Below are 17,212 nucleotides of genomic sequence, written 5' to 3' on the forward strand. Positions count from 1 at the left end.
TGAGTCTCCGATTGGAAAGCCACAGGTGATCATCTAGGAATACGGCAATCCTGATTTTTTTCTTTTTGGGTTTTTCCCTTGCTCTCAAGGAGGCGATAGCGGACACAGATCGACAAAGATCACATAGTGGTGTGTTGATTATCGTCATCAGCAAGTTCCTTCGACCACTAGTTCAAATACAAGCTCTGCGGCGTTCCTCGTCTCCGGAAAACGACTCTCACGTGGTTCACAACTTCACGGCTGCAGGGATTTATGAAACCCTAACAATAAGGCAAAGCAGAGTTTTCTTTTTCGCTAGCAATTCTGGGAGAAGTGTTTCTCATTTTACATGGCACGTCTTCTACTGCATGAATACGAAAGAATGGGCAGTTCTCGGGATAGCGTGCACTGGCCACAAGGCCGGACACTGGGTCTGTTGAACTCTCCGAATCTACCAATCAGATTTCTCAAAGTTCGTCCGAGCTTCTCATGCTTCCAGGGGGCGGGCCGGCTCAAATCGCGATGGTGCGGAGGTGTGTGGGGGAAGCGTGGCACAGCTGGCTTCAAGAACCCTGACTCCAACCTTCTTTTTGATTGAATCCACCGTCTTCTAACCATATCAAGCCTGGCATCGCGTGATTTTGCACTCCATCCTTGAGCTCAATCCAGGAACCTCATACACCAGCCCAAGCGCGTTTCCTTGCATTCAACTTGGAATCGTAAGCGTCATTTCAGACGCAAAAGACGGGATAGCTCTAGGCAACTTCGGCTCTAGCTTTGGCAATTTCACCTTGTGGCATGAGTTTCGACTAGGATATGACCTTTCCCAACGTCAAATTTTGTGGCACATCACATGTATGTTCCAGAGTCCAGACACACGGCAAAAACGAGGCATCTAGTTCTTAGACTACTGTAGCTCAAATGAAGATATTCCGCCACCTTTCTTGACGTTCATCTCTGCTACCTATTCGCATTCCTTTCAGCATCATGGTGTCGACGTAGTATCTTATGGACAGGGCACGAGGTGTCGACATCGCGCATTGGCATCAATAGCATTCACACAGGTGCCATGGCGGACACACCTCCTCCTGGCATCGACTTGAACGCGGACCAAGGGCCAAGACTGGTCGGATCTATGATCACCCTCATAGTACTGCCAACATTGTTCGTCATCGCGCGCCTGGTATCGAGAAAGGTCGCTCGCGCCGGCTACTGGTGGGATGACTTCTTCGTGGTCCTTGCTTGTGTTGGTGACGCCCAAAGTTGGACAATATTGGGTGTGCGTCGCTGAAGGAAATGATCTAGGCTCTGTGTTACATCCAATGCATATGCGTCCTCATCTGTCAGTGCTCGGGCCCGACAAGATCTGGTGCGTTGGGCTGACATTCTCCTAGCGGAGCGGCGCAATGACTTTGGCAAGCACATATATGGCCTCAAGGACCCCGCGGACAACACTGTCGAGTTCCTCAAGATCCTGTACATCTATCTCATTGGATACTTTTCTGCCACTTCCGTTGTAAAACTCGCTATGTAAGCCAATTTCCCCGCAAGAGAAGTTCAGAATGTCAATTAGCTGAACCATGGCGTCTTTCAGTCTTGCATTCTATAGACGCATTTTTCCTGTCCAACAGCTGAAGCTACTCCTGTTCATCGCAGTCGGCATCGTACTGTGCTATTTCCTGGGATCCCTACTGACGGCGATCTTCCAATGGTGAGCTCTAATTTGACAGACAGGAAGGGGCATAAAGCTTATCATGCATGAAGTCAACCGATACACCACTTTTGGAACAGGTTGGGACCGGGCAAGTGTGCCAACGGCGACCTTGTACAAATCGTTCCTGGAGCCATCAATTGCGTTATAGACTTCTTTATTATAATGCTCGTAAGTCACCCGGCTCACTCACGTGCGCAGTGCTAACAGCAATACAGCCGATACCTTTGCTTTGGCGGCTGCGGACAACGGCTTCGCAAAAAGGAGTGTTGACTGGGATATTCGTTTGCGCAGGATTGTAAGTCAAGCCCACGTTAAGCCCGCGGCCGAGAAAGGAAGCTGTCTCTCGGCGTCGGTGTACCTTGATCTTTCGGACAACACTGGCTGGTAGCCGGAAAGACGCGTGCAACGTGTCTTCCCAACGGTTCCTGTGCTCGAAATTTCAGTGTCGCCGACGCCCGCGACTGCCACTCCCTCTAACCGCACGCCTCACAAAAGTCACACACTTGCTAACCGTCATCGCAGCGTCTGCATCATCAGCATCATCCGCCTCGTCGTGCTATCCCGACTCGCCGCCGTCGACGTCACATGTACGTACCAAACCCCTTCTCAACCCGCCCACCCGGGAGCCCCTCTAACAAGCCGCCCAACCAGGGAACTACGTCGACTCGGCCATCTGGTCCGCCGCCGAACCCTCCATGGGCGTCATCAGCGCCTGCATCCCCAGCCTCCGGCCCCTCATCTCCCTCCTCGCCCGCGGCACGACCCGCGGCGTCGGCGTCAGCAAGACGCCCAGGAGCAAACCCAGCGCCCAGGACACCACCAGCAGCGCGGCGTCGCGGATCGCCTGGCGCAGTCCGCGCGTCGGCCCCGAGGACTGCCGCGAGGGCTATTTCGAGCGGCTGGAGGACCCGTCGGAGGCGGTCAGTCCGGGGGGCGCGCGGCCGGGGTTTTTCCGCCACGAGGCCAACGTGCGCGGGGGGAAGGTGGTGGGGAGGGGGAGGGAGGATGAGATCAGTCTCGAGGAGATGAATGTGCCGGCTGGGGGCATCAGGGTCAAGGATGAGGTCGTCGTTACGAGTAGTGATTGGTTGGAGTATAAGGATAAGGTGTTTTGAGGGGGGAGGGAATATGTGCATCTGTTGTAATGATGGACTGAGGCGTTGGTTGAGCGAGGATTCGGGGAAGGGTGTCGTTTCTGTGTGTATATGAGCTCGAATGAGACACTGGTCATATGAATCGCTACCGCGAAGACACAACGTGCGCGCGAACTTTGTTAGGACCCTTGACTCGTTGGGATGATGGTTCGTAATAGCGGCTCAGACCTCCATTTCCATCAAAGGCTACCAAAGGCCTGGCCGACGGAAATCCCCATTCAGAAAGAAAGTCGTACATGCTAACTATCACAGATCGCTCAGCTGTCTCAATCTGCCGAGTTTCATCACCATGATTCCGTACCTCTTCTCCAAGGCCTCACAGCTCTCACACCATCAGATCGTATCTGTATTCGCCATCCCTATCGTCAGCCCCTTTCGAGCCGTAGGCTTGCAGCTGGACGATGCATGTAGCTGTCTAGCATCAACGTTCACGTTGCCGCGCTTGCTCTGGATATATCCCGCCCCTGAAGCGAGACTCTCCTGCTTTCTGAACTTCGTGTGGCTGGACTTGGCCTTGACATCCGGGTGTGTCTCCTGTTTCACGTTCGTGAAGCTCACTGGTGTACATTGAGTGCAAGGCTTGTCAGAATGTGATAGATAGGAACCAGGTGCAGCAGACTATACTTCTTCGATGGGACGTCTCTTGGGCCGACTGGTGCCGTTGGGGTTGACGATAGTCACGTCTTAGGCATCAAGTGATTCAGCCGTGATATTCGGCATATAGATCGCGCCATGAAGGAGACGTGAGACTCACCGTGGCCGTCTATTTGGTCAATGAGATGTCTCACCAATTTCAAGATCTTGGTGTAGATAATCAAAGGGCCGTGGTTTGCGGGAACTGTTGCGCCAACGTGGGACATCTTTCCCGGCGTGATTGGATTTCAGTATCTAATCGTATCTCACATGTGCTCCGGTGACGAGGTAAGTGCATGGCGCGATGAGACGCTCCTCAGCCAGCCTCAGCCATTCACCGACAAGCTGGCATTTCGCAGATGACTTGCATTTTGGCACGCGTGGTTGATGAGCGCGCTGTGGGAAAGTCGAACTCATTGTAATACAGATACTGACCTTTGTGTTGCTCAGAAACTGAATTGGCAGAAGTTCATCAAGGTGTGCTAAACATGCGTTGCGTGAACATCAATTATGTTGGAGACCTGAAAGAGTTCGACCCTTGAATGCGAACTGGTTCCTTCATCGAAATCTCATCGTATAGACATAGAACCAGACGCTTTAATTCGGCTTCCGAAGATCGGGGTGGCACGGTGGGTATGACGTATCTTTCGAATGCTTCAAGAAGTCGATCCGACTGCTGATCGGACAGCGCCCATTGTTTTAGTGGGGGTAGGTCCTCACCATCTTCAAAATTCGATGGATATTTCCGTGCATTTTGCATGATAAAAAGCACCATTGAGCATACAGGCTGAAAGAATATCTGCAGAGTCGGGCGAGTCGCCCAAGTAGTACCGAATCAGTGTTGGAACAGACACACTGATGGGAAATTGAAGGTAGCACCAAATTCCTAGCACTTTTCTAAATCTCGAAGAACCATTCGGAAGTCTGTGAAGGTCACGTTCTTCGATTTCAAACTTTAGGAAGTTCCACCTCTGCATGGAAAGTATGCCATTCGTGTCAGCCCCATGCTCGATGAAACAGTTGAACGCTGTTCTCCAGGGCCTTTCCATAGTATGTGCAAGCTCATGGTCCATCCATCTTCGGTCGTCCTTCGCAAAGACCATCCGTGCCAGAAAATGACCCCAGACAGTGCTTTCACATACCGGCACGTTTGGGTTTGCACCGTGTCTCAAAAGCGCACAAACGAGGTCAAGGAATCTCGAAGTCTGCGAAGGGCCGATGTCGTCGAAGCGAGAAGAAATTATTGTACATCGTAACAAGTAAGTTGCTGTAGATGATTGAAAGTCGGCTGGGAGTAACGTTATTTGCTGCTGCACGTACAACTTCAAACCATTGGACACTGCAAAGCCAAGGTAGTCGATTGGCCGATCTGACGCTGGCCTCGACGAGCCGTCTTCTTTAGCTTGATTGCTGGTATAGCGAAATTGATTGCTTAGGCTACGCTCCAAGTAACTATACCGTACTCCATAACTCCAACGCGAAGCCCACTTATTTATGCGTGTACACCAGTGCGACCCTGGTACAGGGACTCCTCTTTTCTGATCTAGGATTGTCACGGCGAGCTCTATATAGGCACAGATTGCCGTCTGAGCCACACCAGTTTTGTATTCGGCATCAGAGGCGGCTGTCATGATGTCTTCAATGGTTAAAGCTTCAATCAAATTTGTGTCCTGAGTAAACCCAAGCATTCGTACTTTAGCCACTAGCACTTTGGCCCATACTACATAAATGTTTCGATTTGGTGACGTGTTTGCACCTAGAAACTTTCTTCCTTGCTCGGATTCGTTTAGAAAATCTGCGACGGTGCGATGCAGGAATGAGACCACAAACTGGACTTCTGGGATCGTGTCTTCTGGATTGGTGTCTTCTGAATCGGTGTCTTCTGAATCGGTGTCTTCTAATATCGGTGTCTTCTGGATCGGTGTCTTCTGGATTGGCGCCTTCTGGATCGGTGTCTTCTGAACTGGTGTTTTCTGGGGAACTTTGCGCGGTGCTTCTGCCGAATGTTGGTTGGTGGACTTCAAGAAGGCCAGCGCAGGTCGTTGCGATCCTTCTTCTCGTCCACTGGCAATGATCCATCACATTTTGCGAAGGAAAATCCGCTGAAGACTCAAGATCACGGTCCAGACATTTATAGACTGCAAGCGTGAAGTCGAGAAGATCGTTCGACCGGTGCGAACACGCGTTCGACTGCTGATGAAGTGCAATTTGTAGGAACCAAGCCGCTTCTTCCTGATGGACTTTGTCGATTTTACTGAGCATCTGTGCGTAGAGATCTTCAAGTCTTGTTGGTAAGAAGTCAAGCCTTTCTTTCAGTTGTTCTAGGCTGTCTTCATCGTTGATCCCTCGTATCAGGTCCTTGACAGCCAAGTCGACCCAAAGAAAGACACCGTCAGATTTCCAGACAATATCATTGATCAAATCATAAAGGTCGTGCTCGAAGGCATTCTGAGGCTCTTGGGCTGCCATTGACTGAATTTTCGGATGAGCGAAGAACTTATCCAACACAAACTTCTTAATATCGGCTCTAGTCAGGTCTTGCAGTTTAAGCATAGCTCTGGAGCCAAATGCTCGATCGAATGTTGGGTACGGCCGACTAGACAGTACCACTTTGATTTTCTCATCCTGCACCAGCTCCTGAAACATCTCAATCAGTGCGTCGTGATCACCGCTGAACTCGTCCAGTCCATCAATAAAGAAGCAAATGCGATATGAGCTCGATATATCACGAGTTAAGTTCTGAAAAATCCTTCGAAGCCGTTTCTCCGTCCAATCTGAGAGGGATTCGTTTCTTGTCGGCAGTGGAACACTCTCAGGATACTCCTGAAATATCTGATAGAGAAGAGACCGAAGCAATCCCACGGAAGTCTTTTGCATCGGGCTGCCGGGACTCCAGAAGAAGAATCTCGGCGTAACCACTGTTGAAACTTTTGGTCCTGCCCAGATCTTTAGGGACCTCATGGTCCGTGAATCCCCGCAGATATAGCTCATCAAAGTCGACTTCCCAGACCCCGCTTTGCCGGAGATCCTATTTCATTCAGCTAATATAAGACGCACGAAAGCAGGAACACTTGCCAATATGTTCCCCGGCCTGTCTTGAGCCACTCCACGAAATTGGGCCAAGGGCGCACTGCATCGCCGGAGTCATCAAAAATCCACTGAAACGTCTCTTGGTGAGCATCGGCAATTTCTTCTTCACGGGACACTATTGCGGGGAAGTGGAGGCCATCGAGAAATTTTTGGACATCTATATGAAGATACGCTCTGTCAAATACTGACCACCATGAAGCCATCTTGAAGACAAGCTTAGCTCACCGACTACGTACATCCTTGTGCGTGTAAATGATCGCGAGATTGATCGGCAGCAGTCTTCTTCTGCTCGGCGATAGCATGATCTGCCAGCATTCCAATAGCACGTTTGATAGGCTCAAACTTGTCATCGTCATCCTCGAACTTACAGACCTCTGAATGGTTCGAGTTGACAGTCAGAAGCTTTTCCCGAGTGCCTGGCAATCCCAAAGTCGCAGACCTTTCGTCGACAACGACCTGTACTAATTGTCAGCTCGGTGTGCTAATGATAGTTCGGCAGAGCTGTAAAATCACCAAAGCCGTTGCCTTGCCAAGAAATCTGGTAAGCTTCGTTGGCTTGTCCTCGCAGACCGAGACTATCTGGTAGTCTTCCAGCTGATGCTTAAAGAATGCCGTCTGGCTTTCCTGAAAGAGAGAATTCGACTTCAGTGACTCTATGAGGTCGTTGTTCGCATCACCCGTCAGCGACAACACGATATTCTTTGCGATCGCGCCGAGACCAGCTCCATGGCCGCCTTGATGGGGTACAGCGAAGAAGACAAGGCCATAGGTTGCTTTTCTGAGATTAATGTATGTGTCATCAATCTTAGCAGTGACGAGTGCCTGTTTGACCACTAGGCCTCCGAGACTGTGTGCGACGAAGATGATGGGTACACTGTAGTTTTTCTGTGGCTATCTCATTAGCATGTCTTCTGTCGAACCACATATGTGGGCGCACACATCAGCAAGTCTGGACTCTCTAGCTCCGGAGAGCCGATCAAGCAGGTTATTGGCGTGTTTTTGAATCCCGTTCTTACTGGTGTCCCAGGCTACCTGTGAGTTGTAGGAGAAGACAAGGATGCGAGCTGATGGGACACGCTTCGGGAGCTGTTTGGTAGGCCAGAAATTCCCGTTCTCGTGGGTCCAGGTAGCATTGGCAAAATCGGCATTGCTGTGGGGGTTCAGCCCGTGTACGAATACGATGCTTGTTGAGTTAGCATGATGAAAAATCAGTCCCGTATGCGCAAGTACTCAATAAGATGCTGGGCCAGCTCTCCCTGCACGTCAGGCTCATACAAAGTGCGAAGGTATTCTTCTTGGCGCTTGCCATGCTTCGATGTCGACATTGTGACGCCAAAATTTCACGCATTCAGAGATAATACTAGAGGAAGAGATGAAAGAGCAGAGACGGAGCGACGAGGCTGACGATGCGGGGCCATTTGAAAGGCTGCAATAGCTGGCTTTTTCCGGATTAGCGTCAGCGCTCCGTGTGACATTCAGTGATAGCCTGATAGGTGAAATTGAATGAAGGTATTCCGCTTTGAACTCAGGATATGTCAGGCCTGACCTGACACCTAAGCACCTATTATAGGGTTCGATAGGGTGAATCGTGCATGAAGCGCGATACCCTCGCATTTTTGAGCCTATGGCCTAGTGGTTAACAGTGCTGACAGGATACCATCAGATCACGGGCTCGTTTGCCATATACCGTACAATACTCCAAAATTGGTATACTGTATCTTAACATCTTACAAATTTATTCTAAACACAGTTCACAGATGGAACGAAGATACGTACGAATTGTAGATAATAAGATAGAACAAATCAATGAAAAGAGAAAACAAAGAGCCAACAGGAAGGCGAAAGCAAATCTGATCGTGCCACAAACTTAAGTACATTGCTAAATCGACTTTATAGAAGAAAAGTACGTGACACAAAGAGAGAAAGTAAGGTACCTTTCAGGTACAGCATTAGGCGCATTCAGCCCTACGAGGCGTTAGCGCGTTTGTGACTATCATATTCTGCCAAGAAAGGCAATAACGACAACAAATACATCTAATACATCTCTGCTAGTGTCCTGGCTATGGCCCGGGATAAGTTGGGAACCCTGAACCATGTCAAGGCAGACATAGCTAAGACGGTAAACCTTGTTGCCATCTGATTAACAAATGGCCGCAGGAACAGGCCCAAAGATCTATTTGAAGACACCAACAATCAAGTCAGAGATCAAAGATGTCGAGGCCGCTGAGGGACGTAAGCCGGCCCACCATGGCGAGAAAAATACATCATCCGGACCACACTTGCTCTTGAGGAAACGGAACCCCAACAGTCTACACCTTACAGAAGAACCAAGCCCCCAACGCCGCTTGGCTGGTGCACACGATGTCATCCTTGGATCCTTTGCTCACACCTCTACAGCCCCTCGAGGCGCTTTAGACTCCAGGGCGCTGAAAACATCTCCAGTACCATCTCCTGGGGCAAGTACCAGTCATCTGCAGCTCGAGCATCTCCTCCAAGCTGTAGATGCAGATCTCGACGGGTACGGTCTTGAGGAATCGCGGGATGGATTCTTCGACGCTGCCTTTAATCGGCCGTTAAAACGCAATCATGAGGATCTGATGATGAAAGCAGCCGAGACTTTGCCAGATGCATTCCGGAAGAAGAATCATCCACTCTCGTTACGGCGATTCCTGCCTCAGCAATTTCGCGAAGCAAAGGCTTTTTTCCAGAGGATTAGTACGTCTAGGGCAGGTATCCGCCTTTTGAAGACATTTCTTGGGTTTATAATTACTTATATCATCTGTCTAATACCAGCTTCAAGGGACTGGCTTGGCAAATATAATTACATTATGGTTATTTCTGCAATCATCAATCACCCAGGAAGAGCGGTCGGTAGCCAGCTTGACGGTACTATTCTCACTATCCTCGGTACCGTCGCTGGCTTGGGCTGGGGGTCTCTAGCTCTTTACGTCTCCACATCTACGGCTACAGCCCAGTCCGGATACGGCGGTATATTGGCTACTTTCCTTATTATCTTCGCTGTACTCATCGGCTGGTTACGATGCGTCTTCATCAGGCTCTATCAAGCCGTACTCTGTGCTGGAATTGCCATCGTTTACACATGTCTAGCAGACACATCCCAGAGTGTGGGCTGGAAAAAGGTCTTCGATTATGGCATACCGTGGGTACTAGGCCAGGCTGTTTGCCTTATCATCGCAGTCCTCGTTTTCCCAGATGCTGGTTCAAGGTCGCTTGCGTAAGGCACTATTCCTTTATACTTGGTCAGCATTACGGTATCTCACCCTTCTTTAGACTTGCTCTTCATGATTCATTGAACACAATACAAGCGGGACTTGTGTTACCATCCCCGGAGATGCCGTTTCTGAAACGCAAGCTTGCCTGGCAGTTCGTCAATATCTCTCAGGCTGTTCGAGACTTTACTCTCGAATTTACGTTTTCACGTTTCCTTCCCAACGATGTTGCACTGATACGCAACCTGATCCAAGGTGTCATACGATCTATCTTGGCAATCACCCCTGACCCAACTCTCTTTGCCGATTCCGATTCGCCCACTGAGCCAGCCTTCGAGCAGAGTACCGGTGATGTGCAGCAGGGTCCCATACTCCACCATGATCGAGCCAAGCGGACAATTTGCCACACCCTCAAGGAGCCCACGAGAGTATTGATTGACGCCATGGTAGCCAATATTACGCGCGCAGACCAAACGATTTTATCTATTGGTGGGCAAAAAGCCGCAAAAAACGAACCATACATCCTTTCGCAAGCCCTGGACAATCTGCGAACCGCCAAGGAAGCGTTCGACTCAGCCGACGCTCTACTGGTCGCGCACCCCCATTTGCCGTCTGAATATGCCAAAAGTCCTGATGTGATACAGCTTTTCCTGTTCGTTCACCCCGTACGCCAGACAGCAGACAAAGTGGAGGCGCTTGTGGCCAAGGTCTTAGAAATGGAGCAGGCAAAAAGAAAATGGAGTATTCGCGCACCGTCTTACCCATTCCATAAGGCAATCATGCGGACTAATTACCAGGTAAGACACGACCGTGGAGGGCTGACAGCGGGCTTCTACTTTCGTAGCAAGAAACAACTGGATAGAACAATGGCGGAACTTCAGAGCAGTGCCTACATTCCGGCGGCAAGACATGCAGCAGGAGGGCAGGGCTTGAAGGATGCGCCAGAACAGCCACCAGTGATCGGAGAGTACCAAAAAGAACAAGAGTATGACCATGGCAAGAGTTCGGGCAAAGCACCTTTTCGATATCGAGCGTGGGAGATGTTACACCGGTTACAAGGCTTCGAATCACGGTTTGCTTTCAAAGTCACCCTGGTCACTACGCTTCTCTCTGTCCCTGCTTGGCTTCCACAGAGTCGAGGATGGTGGAATGATAATGAAAGCTGGTGGACTGTAGTCACGGTTTGGGCCATGATGCATCCACGCGTTGGCGGGACCTTCCAGGACCTTGCTGTGCGGACCTTTTGCGCTGCCATTGGTGCGATCTGGGGTGGGCTCGCCTACGCAGCAGATAACGGAAATCCGTACGTGATGGCCGTATTTGCCGCCGTCTACATGATACCAATGCTTTACCGTTTCCACGCAAAGCTCGCATCCTCGTTCAGGAGTAGTTGGATGCCTAAGCTTCACCGTGGTCTCATTGAGCGCATATACGGAAGGTGGCTACCCATCTGTCGTCGCCATCGCCTGGACCAGAGGCCTTGCTTTTGTCGTGGGGTTGGTAGCCGCCTTGACCGTCAACTGGGTCCTCTGGCCTTTCGTCGCCCGCCACGAGCTCAGAAAATCTTTATCCAGCACGATGCTCCATTCAGCCATCCTTTACCGTGGTGTCGTAGCCAAATACATCTACTACACGAAAGGTGAAGAACCGGGTCCAAAAGACATAGTGAGATCGGAAATGCTCGAAGCTCGGTTAAGAGAAGGCTTTGTGCGAATGCGGCAGCTCATGGAGTTGACAAGGCACGAAATGCGCCTCAGAGCTCCCTTCAACCCGCTCCCCTACAGCGCCCTCATCGCAGCCTGCGAGTCTTTCTTCGAGCACCTTGTCCAAGTGCGCCAGTCGAGTCTTTATTTCCAACCCAACATGGCCGCTTCCGACCCTGCAGCCATCGCTTCACTGACTGTTCCCCGCCGTGACGCTGTCGCCGTCATCCTCATGAATCTTTACGTCCTCGCCTGCGCTCTTAGGGCAGATAAGCCCGTGCCGCGGTATCTGCCCAGCGCAGCGATTGCGAGGAGGAGATTGTTGGACTGTATGGCTGTCATGGAGGCGGAGCAAGTCCGGCGGTCGGAGGTGGATGGAAAGGGGAAGGGAGTTGAGGACGGGGGAAGGGAGAGGATGGGGCATGAAGAAGGCAAAGGCAGGAGGTGGGCGGATGTGTATCAGTATGCCTTTTCGGGCGCTTTGACGGATATCGTGGAGAATTTGCAGGAAATGCAGAGGTATACGAAGGAGGTTTGTGGGGAGGTCGGGTGGGAGAGTGACGAGTTGGTGGCATGATACCCTTGATCTGGTTTGTTTGCGATTGATATTATCTATGGTCGAAATGTCGCCGTCCATTATCGTGATCGTGTTATACATGTCGTTGTTCTTGACGTTGGTCTCCAGAGCCGGAATGGAGCAATCTCAGCCTTCATCCATCTCCTCATCTTCTTGCTCCTTCTCACTTTCCTCTCCAAAGCCGTTCCACTCCTCCTCGCCCCCGTCTACCTCATCCTCTCCCCCTTCCCCAATAATGGCATCGAGTTCCTCAACCAACTCCATCGCATGGTCCTTCAATCTTTCATCCTCATATTCAACCAGTTCATAAAGCTTTAAACTTTGCCGTAACCATTCTCGACTCGAGACCATAGTTTGGGTAAGAAGATCTTCTTCATCCTCGTCATGTCCATTCACATCCTCCATAGCATCCCCCTCGGCTGCGCCATTCCTTTCATCATGCTTCTTCCTCTGCTTCATTCCGAGCAAATATAAACACCAACCCCCCAAATACCACGCCTCCACACTCCCATCATCCTCCTGCACCAACCTCTCCACAACCCCCCAACGCTTCCTCTTCCATCTCCACCTCCATCAACAATCTCGCCAAAGAAATCCGCGTGGGGAAATCCGGCACCGCAGCGTCTTCGGGCTCCAAATCCCGCCATACCCCCATACTATCCCCCAACGCCTTCCTAGCCTCCGGTATCCGCGTCTGCGATATCCGTACCGAAGCCAGCGTCTGCAACGGCTCCGCACAACGCGGCGCCACGAGCAGCGCCTCCGAAATCAAACTCTCGCATTTCGCCTCCGCGGAGGGCTCCCAGGACAGATCCGTCATGTACACTTCCACCATCCCACACAACGCCCCCGCCAGCTTCTTCCGCATCTCTTCCCCCCCCCTCGCCCTCTCCCTCCCCCAGCGCTCCAATCTCCCGCCGCAACACCGCCGCGCCACGCTCGAACCACGCCACGCTATCCTGCCCGCCTTCCTCGCTCAGCTGCGCCAGCCAGAGGAACTTCTCCGCGCCCCCGCCGAGCGTCTCGGGAACCCGCCCTTCCGGGTCCAACGAAACGGCTTGCAGAAAGTATTCACGCGCGGCCGTCGCGTCGCCGAGCTCGAGGTATATCTCCGCGACCAGACCGAGCGCGGGCAGCGTCGTCGTAGCGGCATCATCCCGCCCCGCAGCTCGCCGCAGCGCTCGCAACGCAACCGGTAGTGCGTCCTCCGCCCTTCCTCTCCCCTCTCTCAACAACGATTCCGCTTCCGCGAGCACGTCCGTTGCCGCTGCTGTCGAAGAAGCCGGGTCTAATCCCGGTCCCGATCCGGGTCCCAGTTTCGGTCGAACGCGCCCGGGTTCGCCCGCTCGATCTGCTCCATCACGGCGCGCTCGTACGCTTCTTCGCGCCGCTGCTGCGCCTGCGCCCATTTCCGCTCGTTCGCTTCTCGGACGGCGGGCGGGTCGGGGAAAATACTGACGGCGACGTTGATGATGAGGAAGCCGGCGGGGAGAAAGACGTAGGGTTTCGAGAGGATGCGGAGCCAGCGGGGGGGCATGGTGGGGGTTCGTTCGTTGGTGGGAATTTTTGGGAAGGTGGAAGTGGAGTTTTGGGGCGCTAAAGCGGGAGTGTTCAGCCCTATGGGTTTATGTGATTTCCGCGGGCATGGCGGGTTGGTGGGAGGCAGTGGGTTAGGATTTTGACGAGATGGAAAGATGGGTCGTGAGGAGCAGGTTGAGGAACGAGAGGTCCTTGATTCTATCTTTCCGGATGAGATTGCTGGTGAGTCTGCTTTCTTGGTCTGATGGAAGAGTGCTCACACCTTTTTACATCAGATATCTCAGAGACATCCTACCGCGTCTCGATAGCACTAGATATACCCGGTCAAGATGAAGATGCAGAAGTTCGTACGTGCCCCCCTCCATTTCCCTCCACATCCCGTCTTTCCCCACATACATATTCGGGCAAGAGACTGACTGACACATTCCCACCAGCAAACCTCGTCCTCACAGTCGCCTATCCCGAATCCTATCCCGACGTTGCCCCCAACCTCGACATCACCTTCCCCCAAAATGCTCCCCGATTGCCTCAGCTATCTCTACCAGAGGACAAACCACACTTGCTATCGTCCATCGACGAGACGATAACCGAGTCTATGGGTCAGGCGATGGTGTTTACGCTCATCAGCGCGCTGAAGGAGAGTGCGGAGCTGCTGATTGGCGAGAGGTTGAATGAAGTGCAGGCGGAGAAGGATAAAGAGGCGGCCAAGGCCGAAGAGGCGGAGAATGCCAAGTTTCACGGGGAGGCTGTGACGAGGGAGAGTTTTCTGGCCTGGAGGGCGGGATTCCGGGATGAGGTGGAGAGGGAGGAGGAGGAGAGGAGGAAGGTGGAGGAGGAGGGGAAGTCGAGGAAGGTGAAGATTGAGGAGGGGAAGATGAGTGGGAGGGAGTTGTGGGAGAGGGGGCTGGTGGGGAAGGTGGGAGGAGGAGGAGGAGGGGGAGGAGGATGCTTTGAAGGGGGTGGAAGGGTTGAAGGTTGGGGATTGAGAGGGAACGATACGGAAATCTTGTGGATGGGGTTTTTGCTTCGAGAGAAGAGGTTGGAACTAGGGGGTGAAGCCAAGTGTGAAGGAATGCGACCATAGATCAGTCGAGGACTCAGGACATTGTGCCAGACAAAGGATGAGTGTTCATCATCTCGAAGGCCATCAAACAATTCATGAATAGCTGTACTCTATTCCTTGCACAACGAGAGTAGCTCTGACCTCAAATTAGCGCGTGAGAAATTCAGTCAGATTCGTAATGCATGTTCGGGAGATCAATAAAACTCTTCTCTACATCCTACTCCTCTTTTTCGCCTCCTATTGACTTCAATGAATTGTTGAACTTGACACTATTTCAGCTGTCGCATGTTGGAGTCCCTGCACACGCCACCAACTCCGAGGGTGCCCAGTGCCGCACTCCGATACGGAAGCAAAGTCAGTATGAAGGCACAGTAAATTGATTCCATCCGTGAGTGTTTGACGGTTTCTTCGCCTCTATCCCATCATGCGACTTCCAGAAGGCTGTAGGCCCAGCCGGGCCATGCTCATCGAAGTCTTTGTCGAACCAGAAGCCCAAGACACCACGAGCTGACCGGACGCCTCCAATCTGAATGCCCTCGCTTCGCCATCTCTCCTCGCTGCACAATAGCAATTAGCCTCTGGATCACTTCCTTGGGGAGCGGGAAGCACTTACCCTTGAAAGACAGAAAAGGTTGTCCACCTGACCTCGCCTTGAGGCGTCAATCTCACGGTACCTGGTCGTGATTAGCCTAATCATCTCGGTAGGTGATGAGGTTATGTCTTACCTTTGATCTTGGAGTTCGCGTTGGGATCCCATGATGGCCGGATTGATGAGGACTTGCCCTGAAAATGGACAACCGGAAGTTGCTGGCCATCATCTTCACCAGGTGCTTGGATCTTAGTCACGTGAATCTTCATGGTGATCAAGCGAGTAGCCTCCTCGGTATCGATAGGCTCGCGTAGATGGTCACGTTCGGGCTGGTCATCACCAAAGTTGAAGTCATACAGTGCGGTATAATCCAGGAAACATACAACACGCATCCAGGTCCCCGTGACACTGTAAGGGTCTTGCGCTTCAAGTGGCAAAGGAGGCTCCATTGGCACAGACTGCGGAGGCGAGATGAAGCTATGAGGTGTTGCCCCAACCCATGGATTCTCTTGCAGCTCCAGCATACCCTCATACTGGCGATGGACCTCCGTTGAGCGCCTCAGGTTGTAGTCTAATATGATCATGATCGCTTCAAGCTTCTCCCAGTCCACAGTTCCTAAGCCATCATCAAGAAATGGACCCCAGAAAGTGCCGTTCTCTGTGTGTTGCCTAAGGTCGTAAACCCGGGAGCGAGCGTAAGGATGTATTTCCGCAGTGTCGTTGCGCAGAGAGTAACGCGGTGGGGAACTCTCGCAAGTCTTGCGGACAGTCCCAATTGAGACACCATATAAGCAATGGAGCTTTGCGCTGAGCTGCCTATCATATGGTTGTGGTCTTTGTAGTGCGCTCGTTGGGCTGGCGGCATGCGCTTCTGCGGGCACTGGTACTGGGATAGAGCCTGTATCTCCAGTTCTGGAGACGTAAGCCAACAGGTCGCCCAACTCTGGCTGTTCCGGTATCGGGTCTGCAACTGTCTCCGAATCAAGAGAATTTAAGGTGGAATGGTTACGCAGAGATCGAGGGAACTTCTGTTCTGTGAGCATGGCTGCCAAGTCTCTCCGTTGCCTAGTTGTAGATAGATCACCCCATAACTCTGCTCTAGCCCATTCAAAGAGTGATGAGCTGCAGAGGAAGGTATTAACGTTTTGTCGTTGCTCGAAAAGGTTCGTAAGGAATGGAAGATTGAGGGAGGTACGTGGGTCCATGGGGGCGTTCGTCAAGAGATCTTGGATGGATACAGCTACTGTCTGCAATTGGGATAACTACTACAGCGTCAGTATCTTTCACGTTTGAGATGAGAGCGGGAACGCTACCTTAAGAGCATCGTCACTCGACTCGAGGATCTTCTGGACATTGACCAGCTTTCGCAGTTCGGGGCCCCAGACAGTGTTGTCCTTTTGGGATAATGAATCCTACACAAGGCACACCACTCAGTGTGAACACGGCGGATAGATTGGATCATGCCAATGCCATACAAAGGTCTTGAGGTACATCTCCTTGTGGAGCAGGTGATTGTTCTTGATGAAGTCATTGAGAGCTCGGCAGCAGCATAACGCTGCGAGGTCTTGCGGGTCTGTATTGGCTATGATACTATGCAAGACCTCGTGAGGTAGATGAAGGAGATTGTTGGCCATTGTCATTATCTGTTGTCGGTAAGGGGAAGATACATTGGAGTCAAAGTGAAAGGATGGAGTGAGGTTCAAGGGAGCTCTGTCTGGTAAGCCGAACGGCGATAGCTTAACTCCGATTTTGCTTAAAGCCGCGGACGGCTCCGGTGGCGCCGGCATGCGGCATCCTCTCTCAGCAGGAGGGCAGTGAGTTCTGTTACTTCACTTTTTTTCTTTCTTTATGTCCCTATGCTGTATCTCTTCATCGCCCATACGCAGCTCTTCTTCATGGGAGATATCGGTCCGTCAATGTATCTCTGTACAGCTATTCGAT

General features: G+C 51.7%; 8 protein-coding genes across 8 annotated transcripts; 4 read left to right on the forward strand and 4 right to left on the reverse strand.

Annotated features, from left to right (window-relative positions):
* Window positions 1–1,048: 1,048 nt before the first annotated feature.
* HO173_005159 (uncharacterized protein) lies at window positions 1,049–2,808 on the forward strand (the record flags this gene model as incomplete). The annotated part of the gene is made up of 8 exons (XM_037307077.1): window positions 1,049–1,225; window positions 1,285–1,321; window positions 1,374–1,509; window positions 1,574–1,690; window positions 1,744–1,861; window positions 1,909–1,988; window positions 2,216–2,280; window positions 2,345–2,808. The coding sequence occupies 8 exons, from the start codon at window positions 1,049–1,051 to the stop codon at window positions 2,806–2,808; spliced, it is 1,194 nt and encodes a 397-aa protein (XP_037166201.1).
* Window positions 2,809–4,205: 1,397 nt separating this feature from the next.
* Window positions 4,206–7,895, reverse strand: HO173_005160 (uncharacterized protein; the record flags this gene model as incomplete). Its single annotated transcript, XM_037307078.1, has 7 exons — window positions 4,206–5,374; window positions 5,421–6,508; window positions 6,556–6,727; window positions 6,807–7,026; window positions 7,084–7,455; window positions 7,510–7,753; window positions 7,801–7,895. The coding sequence occupies 7 exons, from the start codon at window positions 7,893–7,895 to the stop codon at window positions 4,206–4,208; spliced, it is 3,360 nt and encodes a 1,119-aa protein (XP_037166202.1).
* Window positions 7,896–8,717: 822 nt separating this feature from the next.
* HO173_005161 (uncharacterized protein) lies at window positions 8,718–11,443 on the forward strand (the record flags this gene model as incomplete). The annotated part of the gene is made up of 2 exons (XM_037307079.1): window positions 8,718–9,805; window positions 9,862–11,443. 2 exons carry the CDS (start codon window positions 8,718–8,720, stop codon window positions 11,441–11,443), a joined length of 2,670 nt encoding a protein of 889 aa, XP_037166203.1.
* Window positions 11,444–11,477: 34 nt separating this feature from the next.
* HO173_005162 (uncharacterized protein) lies at window positions 11,478–12,080 on the forward strand (the record flags this gene model as incomplete). The annotated part of the gene is made up of 1 exon (XM_037307080.1): window positions 11,478–12,080. The coding sequence occupies one exon, from the start codon at window positions 11,478–11,480 to the stop codon at window positions 12,078–12,080; it is 603 nt and encodes a 200-aa protein (XP_037166204.1).
* Window positions 12,081–12,206: 126 nt separating this feature from the next.
* Window positions 12,207–12,539, reverse strand: HO173_005163 (uncharacterized protein; the record flags this gene model as incomplete). Its single annotated transcript, XM_037307081.1, has 1 exon — window positions 12,207–12,539. One exon carries the CDS (start codon window positions 12,537–12,539, stop codon window positions 12,207–12,209), a length of 333 nt encoding a protein of 110 aa, XP_037166205.1.
* Window positions 12,540–12,754: 215 nt separating this feature from the next.
* Window positions 12,755–13,489, reverse strand: HO173_005164 (uncharacterized protein; the record flags this gene model as incomplete). Its single annotated transcript, XM_037307082.1, has 1 exon — window positions 12,755–13,489. The coding sequence occupies one exon, from the start codon at window positions 13,487–13,489 to the stop codon at window positions 12,755–12,757; it is 735 nt and encodes a 244-aa protein (XP_037166206.1).
* Window positions 13,490–13,774: 285 nt separating this feature from the next.
* HO173_005165 (uncharacterized protein) lies at window positions 13,775–14,703 on the forward strand (the record flags this gene model as incomplete). The annotated part of the gene is made up of 3 exons (XM_037307083.1): window positions 13,775–13,841; window positions 13,895–13,966; window positions 14,054–14,703. 3 exons carry the CDS (start codon window positions 13,775–13,777, stop codon window positions 14,701–14,703), a joined length of 789 nt encoding a protein of 262 aa, XP_037166207.1.
* Window positions 14,704–15,037: 334 nt separating this feature from the next.
* HO173_005166 (uncharacterized protein) lies at window positions 15,038–16,911 on the reverse strand (the record flags this gene model as incomplete). The annotated part of the gene is made up of 5 exons (XM_037307084.1): window positions 15,038–15,239; window positions 15,296–15,356; window positions 15,408–16,533; window positions 16,585–16,683; window positions 16,747–16,911. The coding sequence occupies 5 exons, from the start codon at window positions 16,909–16,911 to the stop codon at window positions 15,038–15,040; spliced, it is 1,653 nt and encodes a 550-aa protein (XP_037166208.1).
* Between the last annotated feature and the right edge of the window lie 301 nt (window positions 16,912–17,212).

The sequence above is a fragment of the Letharia columbiana genome (genome assembly GCF_014066305.1).
Source record: "Letharia columbiana isolate WasteWater2 chromosome Unknown Sc0000013_s0, whole genome shotgun sequence".
Taxonomy (NCBI): Eukaryota; Fungi; Ascomycota; class Lecanoromycetes; order Lecanorales; family Parmeliaceae; genus Letharia; species Letharia columbiana.